The following is a 26670-nucleotide window of genomic DNA, read 5'->3' on the forward strand; positions in this document are numbered from 1 at the left end:
CAATAGCTAACCCCTATACCCTCCCAGTTACAACAACCAGTGTATCTCCAGATAATTGCCAAATATCCCATGGGGGCCCAAATCATATTTGGTTATTTAGTGAAAGTCAGTATTATAAAGGGATTTAAAGATAAAGTCTGAGTCTGATATTCATGGGAAAAAGTTCTATGACTCTGCAATTTGTCTTTATGCATTATCTCGAAGCACCTCCCAAGTTCCACATTTTCCCAGTAGTTTAATTTCCTTCAAGGTAAAAATAAACTCCAGAGACAAGAAAAAAGTTTATTTCACTGACCAATTACTTTTTTAAAAATTTAATGTTTCATAAAATAAAACAAACTTTTAGTACCATAGAAACCTTTTAACACAAAGTGACATATTATTACTATGTACAACTTCTGGAATAAATGCTTCCAGTCCCAAATAAAGTGATACTAAACATCCTGACTCTAGGATGTATGGAGGACACCTCCTGGATGCCAATATTTTCCTTGGCTTGAGGGGGAAAAAAAAAAACACACTTGAAAAAATATAAATAAGACCTTCAATGAGTTGAGAATAATAAAAATGCTTTCTGAAGTTCCTGGATCTTGGGGAGTCTGTAGTAGTTCTAAGGTTCAACAAGCAAAATCAAACTCTGTGGATGTTCAAACTTCAGTCTTCCAAGAGAGGTCCTTTAGAGTCACAGTCAGTCTATCAAAAATAAAAACTATTCCTATTATGGTAGCATATGGCATCTGGCTCATATACCATTCTTCACCAGCTCATGGATTCCATTCTCATCAATGATTAAAGGTGCATGGAATTCTTTATCTGCCACGTAACTTTCTAGCCCCTAAAATGAAGATTGAAATGAAAGAGAAAGTTGGTAGACAGAAACCATGCAATGTATGACTTGGTAGCCATAATAATGACTAATAGTGTGAATGCCGAAAGTTAGGTAAACTCAATAGAAATCTATTTAGCACAGCTTTTAAGCTGAGCTTAATGTTCTACTTATGGAAGTATGAAATAAACAACAAAAGGAGAATTTTTTCTGAGTATATATTATAATTTCTAAAGCTAGTAATTGCCTATAAACACCACCCAATAGTTAACTTTCTAGACAAAGTGGCTCTGTGTGACCCTAGAATTAACCAATACTGACAAGGACCTCGAGATAACCTACATAATTAGAAATGTTGTTGTTGTTATGTGCCATTGAGTCAGACCCGACTCATAGTGACCCCTCCTTGGGTTGCCGAGGCAGTATCACTGCGGAAGTAGATTGCCCAACCTTCCTTCCGAGGAGTGGCTGGTGGTTTGAACCGCCAGCCTTCTGGTTAGCAGTCATGTGCCTTAGGCACTTAAATCCCCAGGTTTTAAAAGTGAGAGCACTAGATATATGAACAAAATAGTCTCTTTGAGAGGAAAAATGGCATTGCATTAAAAAGAGCCAATGACATCTAAAAACAAAGTTGATTACTTTTGTTTTAAAAGCCACTGCTTTTACATTTCGGTGTATAGATGAAATGGACAAGACAGTAAAGATTTATTTTAATGGTAACTAACCCACTTATAAGATAAATGCAAACCCCTAACAGAAATTCTGAAAGAGGATTTAGAACAAATACAGCCTTTTGATTCATCCCCAGGATTACTATACTTAAAATAAAACAACATCAGAATCCTATTTTTGAAAGAAAAATAGTGCAAACTTACTTCTCCAGCATATGAGATAAGAGGAGAGATTTCACACTGGATTGGTACATCATTGGCATCCTTCAAACTAAAAACAAAAACAAACACTTGTTAAAGATTTTGCTCACTGTGTCAGGCGCCACTGTGATAGTACAGACCATACTTCACTATGAGAAGCCTGCAGATAAAATTCTCCTATTGAGCAAATAGAATGGATCCTATCCCGATGACCACTAATATCCCTGAAGGTTAAGTTAACATGGAATTATAATGATCAGAAAGATACTATTTGGGGCAAGTGCAAGGAATTACTGGTAGTTTTTTAAAGTAAGTCACCAATAATGATACATTATCCCCTTACATACATCTCATTTTTTATCATTTCAAAGTTTCATTAGAAAAAAAAAAAAAGAAGAAAAAACTCACTGCTGTCTACTCGAATCCAACTCATAGCCACCCCTCCTTTGGGTTTCCAAGGCAATATCATTATGGAAGTAGATTGCCCCATCTTCCTTCCGAGGAGTGGCTGGTGGGTTTGAATCACCAGCCTTCTGGTTAGCAGTCAAATGCCTTAGGCACTATGCCACCAGAGCTCCTCATTAGAAAAAGGAAGGAACTATTTATTGAGTGTATGCCAGGCCCACTGTGAGGTGCTGTGAATCCTTCCTATTTCATTATGATCCTCACCACAACTTCACCAGTTAGGTAGCAATGTTGACAAATATTCTAAAGCTGCACTGTCCAATACAGTCACCACCAAGCACACGTAGTGGCCACCAATCACACATAGGTATTTAAACTTAAATTTAATTAAAATTTTTAAAATTTTAAAATTTCAGTTCCTCGATCATAATAGCCATATTTCAAGTGCTTGTTGTTGTTGTTGTTGTTGTTGTTATGTGCCGTCTAGTCGGACCTGACTCATAGCTTAGCAGCCACAAATGACTATCAAATTGGATAGCACACATCTAGAACAATTCCTTCATTGTGCTATTGCTGTTAGGTGCCATCGAGTCATCTCCAATTCACAGCAACCCTATGTACAACAGAACGAAACACTGCATGGTCCTGTGCCAGCCTCATGATCCCTGATATACCCAAGGCCCATTGTTGCAGCCACTGTGTCAATCCATCTTGTTGAGAGTCTTCCTGTTTTCATTGACCCTCCACTTTACCAAGCATGATATCCTTCTCCGGGGAATGGTTCCTTCTGACCACATGACCAAAGTAGGTGAGACAAAGTCCAGTCATTCTTGCTTCCAAGGAGCATTCCAGCTCCACTTCTTCCAGGACAGATTTGTTTATTTTTCTGGCAGTCCATGATACTCTCAGTATTCTTCGCCAGCACCACAACTCAAAAGCATCAACTCTTCTTCAGTCTTCCTTATTCATTCTCTTTCATTATACAATGTTCTATTGGACAGTATCGTTCTAAAGGTCAGCTATATTATTTCCTTGTACATGTTTTTCTGTGTACTCTCAATTTCTAGATTAGCTGAGATCCTTTATTCAATATATTTTAAAGTGCTTCTCTGTTACTTTTACCAATAATCCCTTTTTAAAGAGCTAATACAGAAGGTATCCTAGTAAAGGCAAAGCCAGAGTCACCATTTCCTCCCTCTAGGTCACACTCTCACATTTATAGCCATTTGCATGCTGAACTTCCAAATTATCTAACACAAAAGTTAATACATAGTGTTTCTAATATGTTTACAGTCATTTGGCCTCTGGATTGTTCACTGTTTAAGAGTATTACCAACAGGATACAAGTCACAAAAATCTAGTATTCTGCAGCCTCAAAATCTTCTTTGCTTTATCAAGCAAAGAAGTAGAATGTAGACTCAGGCTTTGGTGGTGTCAATAAAGTCAGAGAGCTTCTGAGTTTGCCCCTGGACCAACATTATTCTAACTAGAACCATTCAGCTAGGTATTCGGGATGCTCCATCCTACTCCAACTATCCTGCTGCTTTCCACTCAAACCAGACCAGTCACATTCTCTTCGGATTACTCCAATGCATTCTCAGCTATGATCCCCTGATGATACAAATCATACTCACCTTCCAAAGTTAGTGCAAAAACCTTGACAACTACATTTAGTTATTTATACAAAACCAAAAAATCATTAGACACCTGCTAAGTCACTGACCTCCTAGAGCAATTATTGTTTGTACCACATATTTGTACTTAGATCTGCAATAAACACCCATGGAAGCAGCAGTACAAAAAAAATATATATATATATTGCACTGGGAAAATCTGCTGCAAAAAAACTTCTTTAAAGTGATAAAAAGCAAAAATGTCACTTTGAAGACTAAGGTGCACCTGACACAAGCTAAGGTATTTTCAATCGCCTCATATGCATGCAAAAGCTGGACAATGAAGGAAGACTGAAGATAGATTGATGCCTCTGAATTATGGTACTGGCAAGAATATTAATATACCCGGAACTGCCAGAAGAATGAACAAATCTGTCTTGGAAGAAGTACAGCCAAAATGCTGCTTACAAGTGAGGATGATGAGATTTCCTTTCACGTACTTAGGACATGTTATCAGGAGGGACCAGTCCTTGGAGAAGGGCCTCATGCTTGGTAAAGTAGGGGATCAGCAAAAAGAGGAAGACTCAATGAGATGGATCGACACAGTGGCTACAACAATGGACTCAGCATTGCAACGACTGTGAGGATACCAAAGGCATAGTGTTTCATTCAGTTGTACACAGAGTCACTTGACATTGACATCAAGGAACTGACTTGACAGTCCTTAACTCCTTAACAACCCCCACCATCATCACACATTTAGCACACAATCCCATACTGCTTGGTGATTTTACTTAACTTTTATTATGTATACATATCTTGAACCTCCCAATAGGCTCTAAGAAATGACTTGCTTCTTTTATGTAAGATATTTCAGCACCCAGCACATTGCTAAGGTCATTAGCAAGACTACAAATACTTGTTGGCTAAATAAATAAGTGAACTGAGAGTATACAGATAACAGACTAATGATAGAGAAAAGAACATGCACAGACTGGCACACACCACTCTAGACATGTGCCAGATTCTATCAGAAGAGCTCAACAGGTCTGGCCCAGGCCTTCTATGACAACTCAGTCATACTGAATCAAAACGGAAAAATTAGGCCCATCCCACATAAGATATATATATATATACAGTCACTTCCATGTGAACTCCTGGGGGATTCAGTGTACCTGGATCAAAAGATGGTTTTGACCCTGAGGAACACATGACTGGTCTGAATATAACTTCCCTCCTAATACCACAAAGATACTTCAAGAAACCAAGAAAGTTAATAAACAAAGGTTGATGTTCTGGAGGAAGGAAAACAGAGCTACAATCACCAAATGTAAAATCTCAGGTTACAGGCAAATTAGTTCAATAACACCACTGCCCTCCATTCTTTAGCCAAGCTTCCGTTTAGCATCTCATACTGTTCAATAGGCTTTAAGGTGAAAAAATTGTTTAAATGACATTTTGTCAAAACCCAACAGTCTTGCTCCCATTCTTCTGGAGTATCTCCAACCTGTTTCTTCCCTCTATTTCACAAATAGTTCTTTCCCATCTCTCACTTTTAAGTAATCTTTTTCTTTTCTCTAAGGGCATATTTTTGTGCTACGGATTTCAGCAAGAACTCTTTCTGAGTCCATGATCTTGTTAGGGTCCATGATTTTGTCTCAGTTTAATTATTCTACAAATGGCTGAAATGAAGTAAGGTGAGGGGAGGGGGCTAATCCATAAAAATCCCAAACAAGAGCTAAATAGTGTTTAAAACGTTTTTTTTATCTTGGCTGAGATAGCTAAAAGTTGTTTTCAGGTGTATTAATTAAGAAATTATTTCACTCTTTAGGATTAAAGCTGTGGTTCAATAAGAAATTAAATTTAGGGCCAAAATTTTCTCAAATTATAAAAATATCTTGCTTCCACAAAATAAAAATGACACGTAAGACAGAAATGACAGAGGGCTCAGCCTCTAGTTCCCATGGCATAAGAGACAATAGTCTTCTATGGCTCCTAGAAGAAACTAACCAGATTTGCACGTCCACATTCTTGTCTATAGGCCACATCGCAGTAGTACTGATACTCACATGGATGTGTCCCTACAGGGCAAAGATAAGTGGCAGTGGCAGGAAAAAGCACGTGTATGAAATTGACATCAACGTTACTCTGTTTCTAAAATAACTTTCATCTCTAGATCCTTCATCCTGTACATATTTTACAAATTTTCTTAAAAACTTTAACTTCAAATGAAACCTAATAACTTTTAAAGTATACCAAGAATATCAAGCTGTCCCTTTAGCTACAAAAATAATGGCTTTCTCAAACTCTTTGTCAGTACCCAGATGAGAGAAGATATGTGCTAGTTCTAGCTAAAAACTACCTGCCATGAGGACAAAAAGATAGCTTCTTCGTGAGCAGGATAGTAACTGGATAAAATCAATGTATAGTGACCACAAATGAGAGCTGTTAGTATGAGAGCAAATCAAAATAACAGTTTTCTCCATACTAGGGGTCATCAAATGTGGCAGGAGCAGTTAGCCTTTACACTGAAATCATAGATCCAATTCAGTAACACAGACCTGCAGAACGCCATTTTTACCTAGCTAGGCTTAGGCGACAAGGGATTAAGCTGGGATCCAAATGTGTTCTTCCTAGTCTATTACCTGCTCTGAATCTCATCTAAACCAAAACCAAACTCACTGCTGACTCACAACAACCCCTCCTTGGGTTTTCAAGGTGGTATCTCTACGGAAGTAGATTGCCCAATCTTCCTTCCACCTGTAAATTTGTCACTGCAGGCTCAAACACCTATGGTCAGATTTTTTAGTAAAACCAGGGGTGGATTGCCCCATAAGCAAGGAAAACACAGGCTTACTTGTGCTTACTTACTAATCTGCAGTGAACAGTTTCACCATGTGAAACCTAAAATGTTCACTACAGGTTAGTAGGTGAGCAAAAAATAAGCCTGTGCTCACCTTGTTTAATGGCTACTCCATCCGTGACAGGGATTGTCAATTTGAAAAGAAGCTTTGGTTCCATAAGAAGGTGCTGTGAGGCTGGGAGAGATACAGATGCCAACCATACCCAGAAGCAGAATCTTTGATGTGGTGAAAAATGTGAAACTGTTCACTACAGATTAGTAAGTAAGCACAAGTAAGCCCATGCTTACCTTGCTCATTGGGTAATACGACACTGAGTAAAGCATGCTCCCTGTTTCCAGCATGCACTGAGAATCTGAGTTAGTGTCATTCGGACAGATACCTGCCACCAAATAAGCAGTACAGCCCCACCAAAGTTTCAACCATCCTCCCCCATTGCCCCAAGAGGCAGAGCACTAGCTACAGTGCCAGTTAGTATGGAGGGAAGCACAGCCCCATCACCATGCACTGCAGGCAGGCTGGTATATTTACTTGTGATTGACATCAGCTGTGATGGTCTCTGACTTTCCATTTGTAGCACCGCTATTAGGAATAAATAAGCATTAATGGAAATGGAAACAAAAAAATAATGAAGTACGGTTGCAAAATATTACTTGATCAAATGGCATGTATTTATGATAAACCATAAATTGGGCAAAGGAGACCTAGGGCAGGGTTGGGGAGAGTGGCTGGAAAACAAATTTTAATGGCCAGAGATGAAGCATGAAGGCAATCTGACATGCCACAGAGCAAGCTCGTTGCCAAGACAGAGGCTGGAAGACAGCCTTGGACTGCAAGACAGAGGCTACCACTGCTCCTACTTGTGAATACACAACTATGGGGCCAATACATTCCAAGGTCCAATGTTCTAACATTCAACAAGGTATTCTAGTGCATGCAGCCAACCATATTACCCCTTAAGAGTATAAATTATATGGCAGACTGTTTTATACATAAGTATGAAAATACTGAATGATTTAAAAGGAAGAATTTCTAGGTGCTGATGAAGGTTTTATCATGAAATTTAAGAACCATTTAACTTTAAAAATGTTTTGTCTTGGATAGAAATAGCTGCAAGCACCTTATTTATTTAAATAACTTTTAAAAACTCAAAACATTTTTCAAATTCGAGTATCAGTGAATGTAAACTGACATTCACTCCCCTTCTTGGCACCTTTCTCAGCAACCGTAAAGGGTTGTGGTGAGAACTCTGATCATCCTACATCCAAAGGTAGCCTATGGATGGCAAGTCTTTGGTGGGTCTCATGCAGAGCACTTGGGAGGATACAGATATATGGGCAGCAACAACCATTTGTGGCTCAAGCATTTACAACACAGGGACTTGCCCTATGGTATAGCATGCTACTGATGAGCTTTAACCACATGATACACCAAAAGAATTATCTTCTCACCATTATTCAGTAGCAGTCATTTCACTGACATGGTGGAGATGTATCTAAAATACAAGGGATTCAGAAGCAATTCCTCATTAAGAGGAAGTAAAGCTATCATTCTCTTTGTAATGGGTAAAGCTTTCATTATTTCACATCAGGAACTGCCTACATCAATACTTTGCTCTTGTGAAAAAAAGATCTAGGAATACATCAGAAAGAGAAGAGAAAGAAAGAAAGAAGTCCAAGATGGCGGGGGGTGGGGGGGGCGGGGAGCATTCATACAGCAAAGAGAAGATTTTGACTTACCGGGGAATTGCTGGAAGGCGAGAGCCATTTTCATCTATGAAGTGGCCCCCCGCATTAAGGACCCAGCAGTGGTGAAGAGACATTAAAGCATGTCTTGCAGTAGTAGGGTTGTCCTTCCCATTCTGACTGTCAGCATTCTTTAGCGGGGAAAATTCATCTTCCCTTAACACTTCATACACCACAAACTTCCTAGAGCAGAACCATAGAGAGACTTCTTTACTATGAAATAAAACTGCATATGTAGTTTCCGACTCCTCTCTACAGAGCTAAGTTTTAGGTCTTCAATAATATGCTCTTAAAGAGCTCTGGTGGAGTAGTTCCTGAGGCATTTGACTGTTAACCAGAAGGTTGGCAGTTCAAATCCACCAGCCACTCCATGGAAGGAAGACTAGGCAATCTACTTCCATAAAGATTTACCTCCTCAGAAACCCAAAGGGGGTCGGTCACTAAGAGTCAGATCCACTTGATGGCAGTGAGTTTAGTTTTGGTTTTGGAATGAAATAATGCTCATCTCTTTGCCAAAGAAAGTTAGAATTCTTTCTCCAGTGCAGAATTGAAATACTATTTCCACTCTGAACTATAAAACACTTTGTTTTAGGTTAGAAAGATTAGAAATCTTAACATAAAAAGATCACATTAGTACTTGCTCAGGCGGAAAGGGAGAAGCAGGTAAAAAGGTGTACATTGACCAGTATGAAAATGCAGAAAACAAATTAGCCATGTGACATTAATCTCCCTATATATACATTTCTAAATCATCCTTTTTTTGATCAGGGTATATCTCAGCATCAAATGTAATCTTTTACAGAGAACTATATAATCTAGAAACACGTTCACTGAAACATTTACCCATAGGTCAGCAATACATTCTAAACACAAAATGGGTCAATTCTTTATCTCAACTGTTTTCAATCTCTCAGCCCAAATAAATGACTTTAACAATTTTATGAGAGAATCAGATAACGAATTAATTGATTTTTAAAAAATAAATGTACTCTTTGGTAACTCAGACCATACTCCTAAATTGGTGGTTTTATACTATGGAATTATAATGAATCTAGATGATACACCATGATCAAAATATCATGTCTGACACACATATGTTATCAAATGTCTCTTTCAAACAGTTTCCTGCCTAAGAGAGTAAAAATAGCATTTCAGGTTATACATAATCTTACTAGTGCTATTCCAAACATACTTTGCAAACTGGAAGATGTCAAAGACAAATTTTTCCATCTTTATTCCATTTGGTTTGTCTGGCTTAATTAACTGCCCCTGGGAATCCACATATGGAATCTTCTTTTGAGCCACATGGTGCTGCAACTGAGGTTCATAAATACTAAGAAGTAGGGGGGAAAAAAAAATCACTTTCTGGATTTAAGATGCCAGAGAAATCTGATAAAACTCAGGAGCAAATGCATCAATAAGCAGTATTAAGATTTTCAAAGTGAGGAACATTTGTTAAGTTTCTGTTCATATTTCAATAGTAAATGAATAGATTTCTCCATTCATTTCTTTAAAGAAATCAAATAATGATCTCTTGGTGTAGTGGAAGGCATTTGTCTGCTAACCAGAAGATCGGCAATTCAAACCCACAAGCTGCTCCACAGAAGGAAGATGGCGCAATCTACTTCCGTGAAGATTTACAGCCTTGGAAACCCAGTGGGGGTCAATATCAGTTGGATTCAACTTGACAGCAGTGGGTTTGGTTTTTTTCGCTTTTATTAAAAAATAAAAATACTCACACACACACACACACACACACACACACACGGTTCACTCCAACGTTTCTCCACACTTCCCACATCTTTTATAAAATGTCCTACTCTTCACCCAGGTTTCCCAATTGAGACCCCTTCAGATCTGAGATGGCAAGATGAGTTACTATGGATAAACTAATAAACACAGTTCCAAATGACATAGTAGAATGGGAAATATTAGGGCTGATATTCTAAAATAAAGCTTATTAACTTTTTAAAAAGTAAATTGTCATCTTGATTGCCTAGAAGCTACCAAATGAAGAATCAAATAGTGAGAATGTTCTTCATTTAAAAATCTGGTGAGATACAACAGCTCTTATTTCACCCTGAGTGGCACTACCCTAACATGCTGATTTTCACCCAGGTATCAAGTTCTTTTTTCTTTGTTCTTTAATGCACTACACTTCCTAAATGCTAGTCTGGGAACCAGTTACATTAGAATCGTGTAGGCCACTTTTCAAAAATATAAATGCCCTGTATCTACCCCCAGAAATTCAGATTCAGTAGGTATAGGTGGACATCTGCATTTTTTTAAAAAAGCTCCCAGTTGTAGTGGGTATTTCATTTCTTATTGGTTGCTTCCCCAGAACTTAGCACAGCTGAAGGAGAAAAGAGAGGGAGAAATGCTTTGGCCTCCAGTTAATGCCCCAGGGAATGGGCTCATACTAATTGTTGAAACATACGAGGCCTATGAAACAGCCTACTTTACAAGACCAATTACAACATGAGACAAATTTCCATCTGATAAAGGTGATTCACAAAGAAGCTGAATTCTGTGGTTTTAGATTTGGGGTGTGTCTACCTACTTTTAAAGGAGCTCTGGTAGTGTAGTGCCTAAAGGCACTTGACTGCTAACCAGAAGGTTAAACCCACCAACCACTCCTCAGAAGGAAGATGGGGCAATCTACTTCCATAGTGATATTGCCTCGGAAACCCAAGGAGGGGTCGCTATGAGTCAGGTCTGACTTGACGGCACATAACAATAACCACCACCTACTTTTAAGTGGGTTAATTTCTGATCAACAATACATAAAGTAAGAAAAGGCCCCCATCTTGCCCATACTTTACTACTTCTCTCAGAAATGGTATGGTGAAGAAGTGGTTGGCGATGTTCCCCGCATTAAACAGCAGCCGTCCATCTGAGCTTCGTTTCTGTGCTGTTGCCAGGGAAATCTCACTATATTCCACCACCTGGTATACTCCATCCACCCGGCAAACCACTCCAACTGGTTCTGTAGGATTTGTTTTCTCTACCACCTGTCCATAAAAGAAAGACAACAGCAAAAGAAGAAATATAATGAAATAATTCTTAGGAGCACTGACATTTTCAAAGGCCACATCACAGTGTTGCTTATGTAGTTTTTAAGGTATTGAGGCAGAGGAATCTTTAGCTATAGATAATCACCTACGTATCTTCACATTCTTTGACCGACTACTTTCCAATCAAAAATGAGGCAAATTATTTCCTTCCTACTTACTGCCCAGCTAAAACACCCATCATACACCATGCAGTCTGTAGGAAATAATTAAAGTGGACTGGAAATGATTAAATGAGGAGTCTACATCCCTAAAGTATCTTGTATTTTTTTAAGTAAAACAGTTAATTAATGACACTCAGCCACTCTGAGAATAAATGAAATGAAATTTCTCTGTCATACACAAGAAAGGTCATTCATAAAGTAAGGCATTTTGCCTCTCACTTTCTATTGCCCAAATCCTTAGTTCACTTGAAAATGATACCTTTTTAATTGTCATTCATGGTTATAACATATGTCTTGTTTCTTAGGAACCTAGATTAGAGGTAGATGGACTGATTAGAACAGGCAAGTCACTAGGCTCCCAGTCCAACTCCAATCAGAAAAGCCCACCTACATTTATCTGTTTACATACTGGATTTTGTTTGAAGTAAGAGATTCCATGCTTTAAACTAGTGATTTGATAATCTATCAATGGTTCGAGATTGGTCAGGGAGCTGAGAAAAGGTTGCATTTCAAAATCAGATGGAGCATGTAAGTGTCTGTAAGTTGACAAAACCTCAAAGGTGATTCTGATACTTCACCACTCTAATCCCATACAGGAATCACTGACCTAAATTACATGTGTAAAAGAAAAATATGAAAAAATTGTATGCAATGCATGAGGGTAAAATCCAGGTTCAGGGGAGGTGAAAATCCAACAATGCATTAAATAAGCATCAAACAATAAAAGATTTTGAAGATCCTTTTTGTTTGCCCCATCCAACTAATAAGTCAGCATGCTTCAGAGTATTTTTAAAATTCTGTCCCCAATTTGAAAAGTCTATCCCAAGTATACATGAAATTACACCAATAAAGTTAAAACTTTTCTTCAGCAACTGATTTCTTCAAGTAAATACAGCCAGTAACAGTCTCTTCCAGACAACAAGAGCCACTATTGAGAACTTGGTTTACACAGCAATTAGTGATATAGGCGTTGAGTCTAGCACAGTGAGGCAGGACTACTGGATACATTAAGCCTGCTGTGTAGTTACACTGTCTGCCCTCCTGAAAGGAGCACAGTATTCAGTGAAAAGAAACTTTTTACCCAAGGAAGTGGAATTAAATAGCAGGGAAATATTACACAGCAAAATGATTTGAATCAATCATGGGTCTAGTTGTAATTCTTGTCTATCAACCCATGAGCCACTCTCACTTCACCTACTCTATACTAGGTATCTTCTTAGACGGGGAATTTGGAATAGACTCTTCTCATTCCCATTAAAACAAAAAATCATAAATTTATTTTACAAATCACTTCTATAGCGCTTCTCCCAATCAGCAAAGGAAAATACAAATAAGCAAAGTCACATTTTACATATGCAAAATGTTAATCTGCCAGGGAAAGGTTTACTTCTGTTACTATGAACCTGCAGATACTATAAAAGTAAATTACAGAAGAAAGCGCTGTAAAGTACATAATGATGGAAGTCAGTTTATATTATGGAGAAAAGATATACAGTATAAAATTGAAAGGTTGAATCAACTTTCCACAACTTAAATCCTGAAAAGCTGAGTCCAAAATAACATTATAACCTCAAAGTTACTGTGACTGCTTTACAAAACTACCTTCACTAAACAGTGGTTCCTAACCTTTTAGCTCTATGCTTTTGCAAACAACCCCATTCTTTAAGTCTTTTCTCAAGACTCCATAAAAAAGACTTAATGCACCAAGACAGGGGCCTATTAAAAAAGGACTGCAAAGAATTCTATCATCACATTATAAATCACTCCTCAATTTAAGTGTTTTTAAACATTTATTTTAATATCTTGATTTTTTTATTAATAAAGAGGGAGCCAGATTACACAAATGACTGCTAACATACCTAAATGTTTTCAGCATATACCAGTCCAGTCATATTTTAGTGTCACCTGAATACTTTTCATTCGCTGTATGACTACCACATTACGTGCCAGACACAGGGCTAAGCAGTGAGTCTACAAGGAAAACCAAGATTATATTTGTCCTAGAGGACTCATAGGAGCTCTTTTGGTGTAGCGGCTAGGGCATTTAGCTGCTAACCAAAAGGTCAGTGATTTGAACCTAGCAGCCACTCTGCAGAAGAAAGATGAGGCACTCTGCTTCTGTGAAGATTTACTGCCTTGGAAACCCAATGGGCTAATGATGAGTTGGAATCAACTCCGTGACAGCGAGTTTGGTTTGGTTTTCGAGGACTCATAGGTAGTAGAGATGAAATGACTAGTTCACACTTGCATCTCTAGGTGATTTGAAGTTTTTAGAGCTGCCAGCAAAATGTAACTCATCTAAAGAGTTTGGTTTTATAATGAGTTATGTATTAAGACTAGGAGTTAAAAAATATGAATTCTAGTCCTCGCTTGGCTAATATGACTACTGATCTTGAACCTAGGACTTACAATCTACTGGAACTCAGTGTGATCATTTCTGAGACCAAAGAGGTTGACAAGATGATCTCTGAGGTCCCTTGCAGGTTTACTACTCTCTGATTTTATAGAATTTAAATTGATTCTGAAGCTCAGAGCAGTAAAATTTGAGCTTCTGTTTTAGAAAGAAGGAGCTCCAGTGGTGCAGTGGTAAAAGCATTTGGCTGCTAACCAAAAGGTGAGCAGTTCCAATTCTCCACAGGAGAAAGATGAGGCAGTCTGCTTCTATAAAGATTTCAACCTTAGAAACCCTATAGGGCAGTTCTACTCTGTCCTATAGGGTTCCCTGCAACTCACTGGCAGTGGGTGGTTTTAGAGAGAAGAGCGACATCAAGTGGAACCAAGTCAGAAGTACACCAGTTGCTTGTTTGTTTTGTTTTGTTAAGTTTAGTAGTTACTTAGAATCCAATACACTATGTTTGTATTACAGTTTAGTAGCTATTTACACTATAATACAGATATTCACAGAATACTGGAAGAGAGAGATCTTAAATACATGAACTAAACCATCTCTTTTATTTCCAGAGTCTTATTAGGTCTGTCAGCTCAATCTTTCAATATAACTTGTATTTATAAATTTAAGATGTCAACTTTTGGCTATGATTTCACATCAGATTTACAGATTAATTTTGAGAGAAACAGCACCTTTATAATAATAGGAAATCTCTAGCCACGAAAATGGAATGCCTTCTATAGCAAGTTTTCTTTATAAATCAGGTATTTCAAATTCACATGTAATTTAATTTGTTTTTGTCAAAAGCCTGTATAGTTTCAGCTTCTGGCACAAAGATCTTCCCCTCATATCAATATTAGAAAATTATTCTAAATTTCCTTTTATCACTTTTATGGTTTCATTTTTTATATTTAACTATGTAACCCATTTTAAAGTGATTGTGTTGTGAGCTTTGAGGCAGAGATTTTAATTTTACTTAACCAGTTCTCCTACATCATTTAGCAAATAGTGCATTCTTCCCCCTACTCACTTGAAATGCCATAATTTTATACAGTACATTCTTATATATAAATGGACTGTTTTTGAACATTAATTCTGTTCCATTAATCTGTCATTTACTGGGGCTAGTGCCACAGTCCTAATTACTTTTTTTTGACAATTCATTTTAATATTTGATAGATTATCTCCCTGCTATCATCATCCTCTTTCAGTATTTTCTTGCCAATATGTATGTTTGTTCTAAACTTTGCAATAATTTTGTCACATGTTCCCAATACAGTTTTATTGACTTTGATTGGAACTGTGTTAATTTTAATTTGGTGGGAACTGATACTTTACTGACTTAATCTTTCCATCCAGGAAAGTAGTGCTTATGTCTTTTTTTGTGTCTTCCAAAGGTCTTACGTGTCTCCTACTTTATTCGTAGGTATATTACATATTTTGTTTGCTACCAAAGAGGCATGCCTCCTATAACCTCCATCCATATGACTAAAAAAAAATGTCAGAAGAATACTGTCAAGGACAGAGTCTTATTATATGACATAAAAATCTCTTTCTACCATAATATCAGTATGCTTATGGTCATTTAAGAAGTTATTAATATCCTTAGTTGTCCTTATCCCCAACCTTCATATCTTTATCTTAGTAACAAGAATATCAAAAGCTGCTTGTCAAATGCCTTGATGAAGTCTCAATCTGCTATTTCTATTATATTTCCTTTATCTACTACTCTAGTGCCTAAGGCACGTGACTGGTAACCAGAAGGCTGGTGGTTCAAACCCACCAGCCACTCCTCGGAGGGAAGGTTGGGCAATCTACTTCTATAGTGATACCGCCTTAGAAACCCAAGGAGGGGTCGTTATGAGTCAGGTCTGACTCGATGGCAAAAAACAACAACAAGTAATTTTGTCACATGAAGAAAATTAGTAATCTGATCAAACACAAACTGATATTTAATGAAGCCATTCCAGGCTAATGATTAACATTTACTTTCTCAAGTATTTCCAAATTATGCTCACATGTTTTAAACTCTTATTTAGGATGAATAGTACGTAAGAGTGTTTCTAGAACGAAACGTTGCCAATTTAAGAAAGAAAAAAAAAAAGGAGGGGAATTAGGCAGTTTAATTACCTTAGATGCATGAATGCTCCTGAAATATTCAAAGTACACTAAAAAATCTAACATGGCTCCTGGAATGTACATATTGACAGAGAAAGACAATTTCAAGTCTCATTATAGTTGAGAAAGGCATTACCTTTGCTCCACAGTCTGCTCCTTTCTGAATGCAAAACCCAATGAACCGTGGATCTGCCACTTTTACTAATATGTTGTCAACACAATAGACATGAATGCTCCAAATGCCCCTTTGCTCCATGTCTTTCACAATCTTCTGGGTTGCAAGAGCCCGATAAAGACCACCATTCCCATCTGGGAAATAAATAGCCCATTAGCAGCACACCAAAACCCATTAGGTCAGTAACCCAAAGATTGTTTAACGTTTCCAAACTGGGGTGAAGATCTTTACAAACCACAACTTCACATTAAAGGGCCAAGAAAAAGAAATATATTAAGGAAGGATTCAGGTGCCAAATATTATATTGTATGCTTCTGAACATTAGTTAGCCTAAATGTCTGGAGAATAACATTATTAATATTTGACCAGGCAACCTCAAAGATCATACTTTTCTTTTTAACTGAGTCCTTTTTAATAATCTCACCTATAATATGTTGTGAAATATGACATGCTTAATTAGATAGATTATTTCATAAGGTTCCAAGTTTTACTAGCATTTGTACAAGTCATCTCTGTATTTATAGCCTTAACACTTACCATTTCTTCTATCACAGAAATACATGAGCATTTTACACCAAATAATTTATTTAAAAGTCAAACTAATACAAGAGTCTGCTGTGGCTCAAACTAAATACAAGTAAAAGCCTCCTCTCCCCCCATCTATTTTTAGTGCTGTTTTTATGTTGTTCTTCCCTCAACAAACTCAGCCATAGCTTAAATGATGAAGAAAAATTAGATAACTGAACAAAATAGTTCTAAGTATAGTACACTCTTCCATTAACTAAAAAGAACTAAAATGAAGTAAAAGCCTACCTTTGGAGATCACTACAGTTAATACTATTGTTTCTTTTCTTTCAGCCTCTCCTCCAAGTATACAGTCACACAGTTAGGACTCTGTCAATGTTGATTTTTATTATTGGGATCATACTCAGAGTCACTGCATATGGCTACATGGATGGGTAGCACACTGTCCAACTCCAGGGAGTGCCACTAACAAACAACAATGAGCGTAGAGCCCTGGAACTGTGCAAAGTGGTGGCCTTTCATACTGCATATGTAATTTTGTTCCTTGCTTTCTCTTGACCTACTCAAACTAATTCTCATTGTCATTTAATGCCTCCAATTATTTAAATACTAGTTAATACTAGATGAATTATAATTTTTTCTCTCATTGATTAAATAGTAAATGATTTCATTTTTTACTATAATAAACTATGCAGCCATGAACGCTGTTGTACATAAAACACTGAACAAAGAGAATGAACGCTGTGAATGCTGCTCAAAGTGCTCACTAGGGCAGACTTCCACAAAAATATACTATATGAGTATCCATTTCACCATCGGACATTTTTATTTTTTTAAATCACTGACAAATTTTTCAAAAAATTTAACCAAATCATCATCTTAAAAAGAAAATCAAAATACAATGATTCATATTACAGCATTTTCTGATCACCACTAAATAAGCTTGGTTACAAACCTGGAGCCATAGAAACTTTGCTCTTGTCTTCCAAAATAATTTTCCCATCAAACCTCATAGCAGGCAGCATGCCCTGCTGAAAAAATATTACATTCCCCTTATTTAAACCAAAGTACTTGTGCTTTGCAAAGAACTCCTTTGTAGATTCCATTGTTCTGCCACTGGTCATTATATACCTTGCAAGAAAGAAAAAGAGAAAGAGAGACAATCTTCAAAGCAATAATGCTATATAAATTTGAGCAAAATAAAGTTTTATCTATTCTCTAGGCTAAAGAAAATTTTTAAGAGCGGTGTTTCTTATTTTGCATTCCTTCATCCTTTTCCTGGATAAGACATATTTTATTAGCTACTATTCAAAAGGAATTTCTTGTAATTTCATCAATCCTTCTGTAAAAAAAGTTTGTTTTTTTTATATAAACTTATATTTTTAAAAAAATGATATATATACATTTTAAAAATGCTATTAAATGTACCTCTTGCAATAGAGAACTTGTAACAGGCTAAAGTAAGCATTTTAGAATTTTATGAAAAGTATATTCTAATTAAAAAACTCCTAAATAAATAGGAGCCCTGGTGGCATGGTGTTTATGGCATTTAGCTGCTAATCAAAAGGCTAGGGGCTCAAACCCACAAGGGACTCTGCAGGAGAAAGATGAGGCAGTCTGTTATGTAAAGATTTATAGCCTTGGAAACTCTACAGGGCAGTTCTACTCTATCTTACAGGGCTGCCATGAGTCAGAATCAACTTGATGGCAGTGGGTTTGGTTTTTCTGGTATTTTAAGTAACTGGACAGAAAACTGTAACTGTACTACATTCTAATGATCTCTCATTATTTTTATGAAAATTTCAACATGGAATCTGGGCTCTATTCTCTGCTCACCTTCCATTTAGAATCACAAAAATATAATTATACCTTCTGCTGTCACAAAAACGCAACCCAAGTGACTATGGCAAAAAGGAACGGATGTTATCTAAAACCACAGTTAGTGAGAGTAGTAGCTTTTGCCCTTACTAGAATGTTAAGTACATATAGAGATTTTTGTCTGTTACTGCTATACCCCCAGTACCTAGAAGCAGGCACTTAATAAATATTTGCTGAATTAAGAAAATGATGTAATTTCCCACCACAGTAGATGTCTGTCTGTTTAACAAAATATCCTAGGTACTTTGAACTTTTGTACTAAAAGACTGCTCACAATTTAGGATATGACAATAGATATGGCTAACCTACTCTAATGCCTAAGGCATTTGACTGCTAACCAGAAGGCTGGCAGTTCAAACTCACCAGCCACTCCTCAGAAGGAAGGTTGGGCAATCTACTTCCATAGTGATACCACCTTGGAAACCCAAGGAGGGGTCGCTATGAGTCAGGTCTGACTCGACGGCACATAACAACAACATCAAGAATGTATAAGAAAGGAGTAGAAATTCTGAGTTGGAGAAGGTGGGAGAAAGAGAGAAGAAAACAGATATCCCTCAAAAGCCTCCATAGGAATCAAGATGGAAAAAAAAAAAGTTCACACCTGGCCAACCGTCTTGTTGAGAAGAACAAGAAAAGCTGGGAAAATTATATATAAAGAGTGTATTTTCAGAAGCATCAGAGAGCTACAGAAGCAATAAGCATTGGAACTAAAATTCCTTTTCCTATAAATAAAAGCTGCCTTTTCCTAGGGCATTTTCAAGTACTGGACAGTGGTAGGGGATCTGGGCTTAGACCAGGCAGAAGGCTACTACTGCTGGGGGACAGAGAAGCCAGCAGAGCTTTTAATCACATGCGGCTGAAGTAACAAGATTAGGGACAAACACACAGCTGATATTCCCCTCAAAATATGCTAACTTCCAAAGATGCTCTGGGAGAAAGATAAAGAGCTAAACCAAAACTTCTAAAAAGCAAAGCAGAATTTCCTCTAATCTATAATAGTGTTTAAGAGACACTGTCTAAGAAAAGGACCATGCAATCACTATATCCTTCCAAAGAAAAACCAAACCAGTTGCCATTGCATCATACCGACTCAAGGAGACCCATATGTGTCAGAGTAGATGTGTGCTCCACAGTGTATTCTGTGGCTAATTTTTCAGAAGTAGGTCACTAGACCTTTCATTTGAGGCACCTCTGGGTAGCCTTGAACCTCCAACACTTTAATTAGCTGCTGAGTACATTCATCGTCTGTACCATCCAGGGACTCTCTAGAAGAGCCTAAGAATCCAAGTTTGGCTCATAGCAGAGACATCTGGGGAGCTTTCAGTTGGTGTGGTAGGGAGAGGGCAATGAAGTCTGGAGTGACACTTGTTAAATTTTGAAGCCATACCTGGGCAGCAGGCTAGAGAACCTGTACTTAAGGATATGAGTTTCTAGACTGAGCACCCACTGAGTACCTAGAACAATGGCTGAAACAGACTCAAAGCACATCATCATGAAATTTCAGATGTTAAAGAGGAGATGACAAATGCTTTCAGAGAAGGGGAAAAAAGGATTGGGAATTAGAATGGTATTGGACCACTCAAAAGCAATGCTAGAAACAATAAAAGAATGCCTTCAAATTTCAGAGGGAAAATTTTTAACCAGAATTTGTACACCTAGACAAACTTATCAGTTTCCAGATCAACAAAGTTTCTAGACTAAGAAGGCCGACTGAGTACCCAGAGGTACTCAGGTGGGAATATACAAACTAGATGTGAGTATATATTGCTCACTGAGGCAACAGTGATCATCTTTTTAGCTATAATATTACTTTTAGCATATACAGTAAATTATACCTCCAAAGAAAATCAGTGACAGGAAATAATGCCCACTTATCAACAGAGGTTATACCAAAATTAAAACCAATCTCACTGCCATTGAGACGAATCCACTCAGAGCGACCCCTCCCTGGGTTTCCGAGGCGATACCTCTATGGAAATAGATTGCCCAATCTTCCTTGTCAGGAGTAGCTGGTGGGTTTGAATTGCCAGCCTTCTGGTTAGCAGTCATATGCCCTAGGCACTATGCCACCAGAGCTCCTTAATAAAGGCTGTATGTATTTGAATATCATAAACCAATATGTGTTCCGACACCTCCCATGAGACGTATCTTACCATGGAATAATACATTTGTTGCCATGATATTTTTCAGCTAACTGTTGTAGCTTCAGGATGCGCTCTGCTTGAATCTGAAAAAGTGTTTTACGGGATGGCAAACCAACATCATACATCCCCTTGGGATATGCCACGCCAAGTCTTGTCCCCTGACCACCAGCTAGAAGAAGAACTGCTACTTTGTTCTGAGAAATCTGGAAAAGTCCTGGAAGAGAAAACACTCATATCACAAAACTTCTACAATCCAACCCTTTAGTATTACACACACCTAGGTGGCAGCAAAGAGTTACCTTATCTGCTCCTTATCCATTGGACATGAATTTATGATCTTGTTAATAAAAGCATTTTAATCATTAAAGCAATTAAAATTATAACACAACCAAACACCAAACACCAAACAATGAGTGCTAACTTTATTAAACTAATAAAATATTTTTTATGGTAACATCAGAAGTCAAGGATCTAAGAGATGTTGTAAATGCTTTGCAAATACTTGACTCCTTATTGGAGGTGACTGGTCAAGAAAAAGATGAGGTAAAAGATGATGCCAAGGCCTCAGGGAGAATGATGATGCTATTAAATTACCTCCAGCCTATAAATCAATCAAGAAATAGTAAATAGCTAATTAATCAATGAGCGCCAAATATACTAGATAATCTAACACCAGTAAATGCAAAGAAAAGAAACCCTCAGTTAAGAAGGCAGTGTAGCACAATGGTTAGGAACCCAGGCTCTATACTCAGGATATCTGGGTCTACAACCTACCTCCACTGAATGGGCTTGGGGGACTCTGCACAGTCGAATGAAGGGTATTTGTAGGGTGACAGAAATGTCTTGTAACTTGATTGGGGTGGTAGTTACACGGAATGTATCTTTGTCAAAACTCATAAAACTGATGTGTCCAATTGTATGTAACTATACTTCAATAAAACTGATTAAAATGTCCTTTTTAAAAAATGGGCCATCCATAGCAACTCAGAAGGGTGTGAGACTCCAAGTCTTTGTTTCTTCTGTCTGGAAGCCTGTCCATTTTCATCAATTGAATATTCAGTCAGAAGGAGTAATCAAACATAATCTCTGGATTAAAATGTTATTTTTTGGACTAAAATAAACTCAAGATGGAATTAAGAGTCAAATGAAAAGAAAAGAAAGAAGGAAGGAGAAAAGTAAAAAAAATGGAAAGATGGAGACTCTCCGGTTGAATTAAACACACCATACACCTACATACTTAATCCCAAAATCTTGTAGCTCATGGGAGAGGCAACATAGGGACTGGGTCTCTGGGAAGCTAGAAAAACTATATAATTTCAAGTGAGAGTAAAGCAATTGTTGATATTTTCTGAATTTCATACTTTGACTAAAATTCTCAGAAATGTTATGAACAAAGCGCACCTGCTGCCTACAACTGAAGGTCACATCAGAGGGATCAGTGGTGGCCAATACTGATTATTATTTAAATACTAGGGTAATGTGGGTTTATCTACTTTACCAATTTTATGCTTCAGGTGTTTTTCATATACTAGGTTTCCTTAAAGCTAATATACTGTACATCAAAAACTTAAAGAAATGTGCCAAATAAATCCATTACAAAAGCAAAACTATCCCTAGTCCTGATTCTACATTGTTTCCCTCATTAATGAATAAGTATAGTCCAAGGACATTACTCAGCAACTATTCTAACTGTTTTGTCAATTAAAAAATTTAAAAGCATATTATATATTTCCATAATTTTCACCATTGATATGAAACTGATCTTCAACTCACTGCCATTGAGTTGAATCTGACTCCTTAGGTTTCCAAGGCGGTATCTCTACAGAAGTAGATTGCCCAATCTTCCTTCCGAGGCATGGCTAGTAGGTTTGAACCACCAGCCTTCTGGTTAGCAGTCAAATTCCTTAGGTACTATGCCACCAGAGATCATAGCTACCTGATATTTAATTTGCTCTCTCTTTATTCTTTACCTTCTACCTGAATTATGCTTGCAATGATATCCACAGCAATTAATTTTACCTTACTGGAGTTTTAGGAGCTCTGGTGGTTAATGCATTTGACTGTTAACCAAAAGGTCAGCAGTTTGAACCCACTAGCTGCTCTGTGGGAGAAAGATGAGGCAATCTGCTTCCGTAACAATTTATAGCCTTGAAAACCCTATGGGGCAGTCTACTCCATCCTATAGGGTAGCTATGAATCAGAATCAACTCGGTAGCAGTGGGTTGGGTTTGGTTTCTTGGAGTTTGAAAGTAAAATAACAAAATCAGGGGTAACTAATGTTAGACCCCAAAATGGAAGCTATGATCTACAAGGCAGGTATAATATTCCCTATTTTAAAGAAGTGAAGGGTCTTGCCCAAGGTGACACAGCTAGTAAATGTGAATGAGGTTTAGAACCCAAATCCAAGGTCTAACCATTATCATCCTGCCTCTGGAATGCAGACTGCAGACAGTCTGTCACACCCAAACATTTAACAGATATAACATAGCATTATCATTTTTAAGAGTATAAACTTTCTTTCCAATGTTCTTGTTCCACTTGCTTCCCTTTTTCACTGAATGAGAGGTGGTTCTGCCTTTTTAAAATCTGCCTTACCCACCACCTTACACAGAAAATCTGCTAAACAGGAAAGAGCTAATATTCTCCAAAATTTCCCAAAAACTCCATGCTATCCTCAGCCTATATGACCATGAGATCAGAAGAACTAGATGGTGCCCAGTGACCACTGTCGACCACTCAGCAGGGGATCTACGTAGGAGATCCTGGATAGAGTAGGAGAACAATGTGAAACAAAACTCACAATCATGAAAAAAAGTGGGGGGGAACCAGGTTTACTGCTCTGATAGAGACTGGTAGAACCCCTGAGACTATGGCCCCTAGCTGCCCTTCAGATCTGGAATTGAACTCACTCTTGTGGCTTTCAGCCAAACAAAAGACAGATATATGAGCTTAACATTTATACTAGGTAGATACATTCCTTGGAGAGATCAATCATGGGAGAATAGAAGAGCTGTGTAGGCACAGGAAGACAGCTCAGGGGGCAGGAATGCATGGGAGGGAAGGACATAGTGAAGAGGTTACTATGGGGAGGAAGTGGGAAGAGAGCTGTTGCATGTGGAAAATTTCAGTCAATGTCATGAGACAAAGTATATGTGAACTGCTGTATGGAAAATGAATTTGTTCTGTAAACTTTTGCTCAAATCTCAATAGAAATTGAAAAAAAAACCCAAACACTGACATTTCTAACACTACTCCAGGTCTGTGTCCACCTTAAGTAAGCTCCATAATTATCATATAAATAACAGCCTGAGAAAAAGTATCAGCAGGAATTTGGAGCAGAGAACCACATAAGGCACTTTTGAATATTATTTTACATTTGGTTATTCCCTGAGTTATCAAAGAAACTATGATTTCTAGGGCATAAATTTAACTCTGCTTCCACTGGCCCCAAAAGTGCTATTTAAAAATACCTAATTTTTTAACTAAGACCTAATACAATCACTGTGGAAAACAGTATGGTGATTCCTTCAAAAGCTGGAATTAGAAATACCATTTGACCCAGCAATCCCATTACTAGGTATGTATCCTAAAGAAGTAAGAGCCAGGACAAGAACAAATATGTGCATACCCATGTTCATCACAGCACTATTTACAATAGCAAAAAAAATGGAAACAACCTACATGCATGTTCTGGTTACCCAGTGCCATTCTGATAAAAAAATATACCACAAATGGGATGGCCTTAACAAACAGGAGTTTATTCTTACAATAAAGAGGCTTTAAGTCCAAGTTCAAAGTGCCAGGCTCTAGGGGCTGGGTAAAAGCCCCTCAACCTTGGGGTCCAGCTCTGCCTCCTGCTCCTGGCCCACTGGAGCTAGAGGTATTTATTTCTTCACTCTGGCTGCAGAGGCTGAGAAGCCCCAAGGTTGACAAGTAAAAGGCACAGTTCCAATGTTACCAAACCACACAGCAGGCCATTAACTTAAGTCCTTTGTAAATCCCAAGGTCGGTAGAGCATAGCAGGCTGCTGAGCAATGACACGGCTACACACAGGATCCAAGCATGCCATAGGCTAGAGACCATTCCCAAGGCTTCTCCTTATATACAGGAAGCAGACCACATCCCAAAGGCAGCAACTCAGATGCTTGTGGTAGATCCCACCATGGAGATGATTGCCAGTCTTATCAAGGGGAATAACTACCAACAGCTGCCCAGCCACTCAACCAGGCCCAGACAAGTTGACACACAAACCTAACTACCACACTACCACAATGCACATCAACAAAAGAATGGATAACCAAACTATGGTACATACACACAATGAAATACTATGCAACACTGAAGAATAATGTAGAATCTGCAAAACATGGATGAACTTGGAGGACATTATGCTGAGTGAAATAAGTCAATCACAGGAGGACAAATATAGTATTAGTTCATTATTGTAAAAAGTCAAGGAAAGGTTTATATATGAAATGAAACTTGTTGGTTAGTAGTGGTGGAAGGGGAGGGGAGAGAAGACTGAAAAAAAAAAGCATTGACACATGTCACTTTAGTTTTATATATTTCACTGCATATAAATTATATTTGAATAAAATGCATTTTAAAAAATACAGGTGCACAATCCCTTATCTAAATATTTGGCATTAGATTTGTTTCAGAATGCAGAACTCTTTGGGATTTAGAAAAGTCATTGTGTGTATCTATATACACACATATACATAATAAAACATATTTTATTGTATTCTCAACAGATCTGAGCTAGCACCCTGTAATTACAATAAGTTGTATAGTTTACAAATAGTTTCATGTCTGTTCTGGTTAGCTTTTGCTGCAAAACAAGTTTTGCACCTTTTGAAAATGCAGATAAAGAACTGTGTGCAGTCAATCTATATACTCACATACCTACCACCAACACACACCTACCACTAATGGTTTTAGCATCAGAAATACTTCTCAACATCTTCAAAAGAAGTCCTAGATATGTATTCTGAACACAGATGACTTTGTTCTTTTTGCACTGTTCATATTCTTCATATGGCAATGTGTTTGAAGTTGTTTTACTGTAGATGTGGCTCTAGTCAGTCCTCCTAACTATCTCATTCTCTTATTCTCAGTCCAAAGACAACAACCTTCCCTGTAAAGGTAAGAGCCTTACTCCCTGAGTGAACTCTATGTCTCAGCTCCTACTCTCCTGATGGCCACCCAATACCAAAGCCATGCTTTCCACAGGTTCTAACCAATCAAAATATCACTGTTGGAGTTAAAGCTATGTGTCAACTTGGCTGGACTTGGTTTTGAGTGGCTGGGCAGCTGGATATATTTATTCTCCATGATAAGACTGGTAATCAGCTCCATGATGGAGTCCACTGGAACAGCTGAGGATCTACCTTGGGGATGTTGTCTGCTTCCAGTATATAAGACGTTTTGAAAAAGGTCTCTGAGCTTTATGCACACTTGGACCCTGCATGTAGCTGAGTCTTCATTCAGCAGCCTGCCATGTTTCCTGCCAAACTTGGGAGACTGTCTCTGTCCTGCCATGTTGTTTGGTAATCTCGGGACTGTGCCATTTTGGTTGTTGACCTTGGGTTTATCAGCCTCAGCAGCCAGCAGCTGCCTGAGTGAAGAGACACCTCCAGCTCCAGTAGGCTGGGAACCAAGAGCCAGAGCTGAAGCCCAAGGTCAAGGGTCCTTCACCCAGCCCCTAGAGCTTGGCACTTTGTTGTTGTTGTTGTTGTTTTTAATTTATTTATTTATTTATTTTTATTTGGGTGAAGATTTACAGAGCAAATTCACTTTCCATACAGCAGTTACATTTACTTTGTCTCATGTCATTGACCACAGTTTACCACAATGCAACAGCTCCCCTCCCACTTCCTCCCCA

At 37.9% G+C, this 26670-nt stretch overlaps 1 protein-coding gene across 1 annotated transcript in view; it reads right to left on the reverse strand.

Annotated features, from left to right (window-relative positions):
• Nucleotides 1–742: 742 nt before the first annotated feature.
• The window catches only part of UAP1 (UDP-N-acetylglucosamine pyrophosphorylase 1), a 34788-nt gene continuing 8860 nt past the window's right edge, over nucleotides 743–26670 (reverse strand). The window contains exons 2-10 of the mRNA XM_042780526.1: nucleotides 20796–21000; nucleotides 17720–17895; nucleotides 16201–16373; nucleotides 11140–11333; nucleotides 9515–9655; nucleotides 8317–8505; nucleotides 7109–7159; nucleotides 1702–1768; nucleotides 743–835 (exon numbers count right to left, since the gene is read on the reverse strand). Coding sequence (XP_042636460.1) covers nucleotides 743–835; nucleotides 1702–1768; nucleotides 7109–7159; nucleotides 8317–8505; nucleotides 9515–9655; nucleotides 11140–11333; nucleotides 16201–16373; nucleotides 17720–17895; nucleotides 20796–21000 — 1289 coding nt within the window. The remainder of the gene's footprint in view (nucleotides 836–1701; nucleotides 1769–7108; nucleotides 7160–8316; nucleotides 8506–9514; nucleotides 9656–11139; nucleotides 11334–16200; nucleotides 16374–17719; nucleotides 17896–20795; nucleotides 21001–26670) is intronic.

The sequence above is a fragment of the Orycteropus afer genome, unplaced genomic scaffold (assembly GCF_000298275.1).
Source record: "Orycteropus afer afer isolate SDZICR_OR568_19922 unplaced genomic scaffold, OryAfe1.0 scaffold00044, whole genome shotgun sequence".
In the NCBI taxonomy this organism is placed as follows: domain Eukaryota; kingdom Metazoa; phylum Chordata; class Mammalia; order Tubulidentata; family Orycteropodidae; genus Orycteropus; species Orycteropus afer.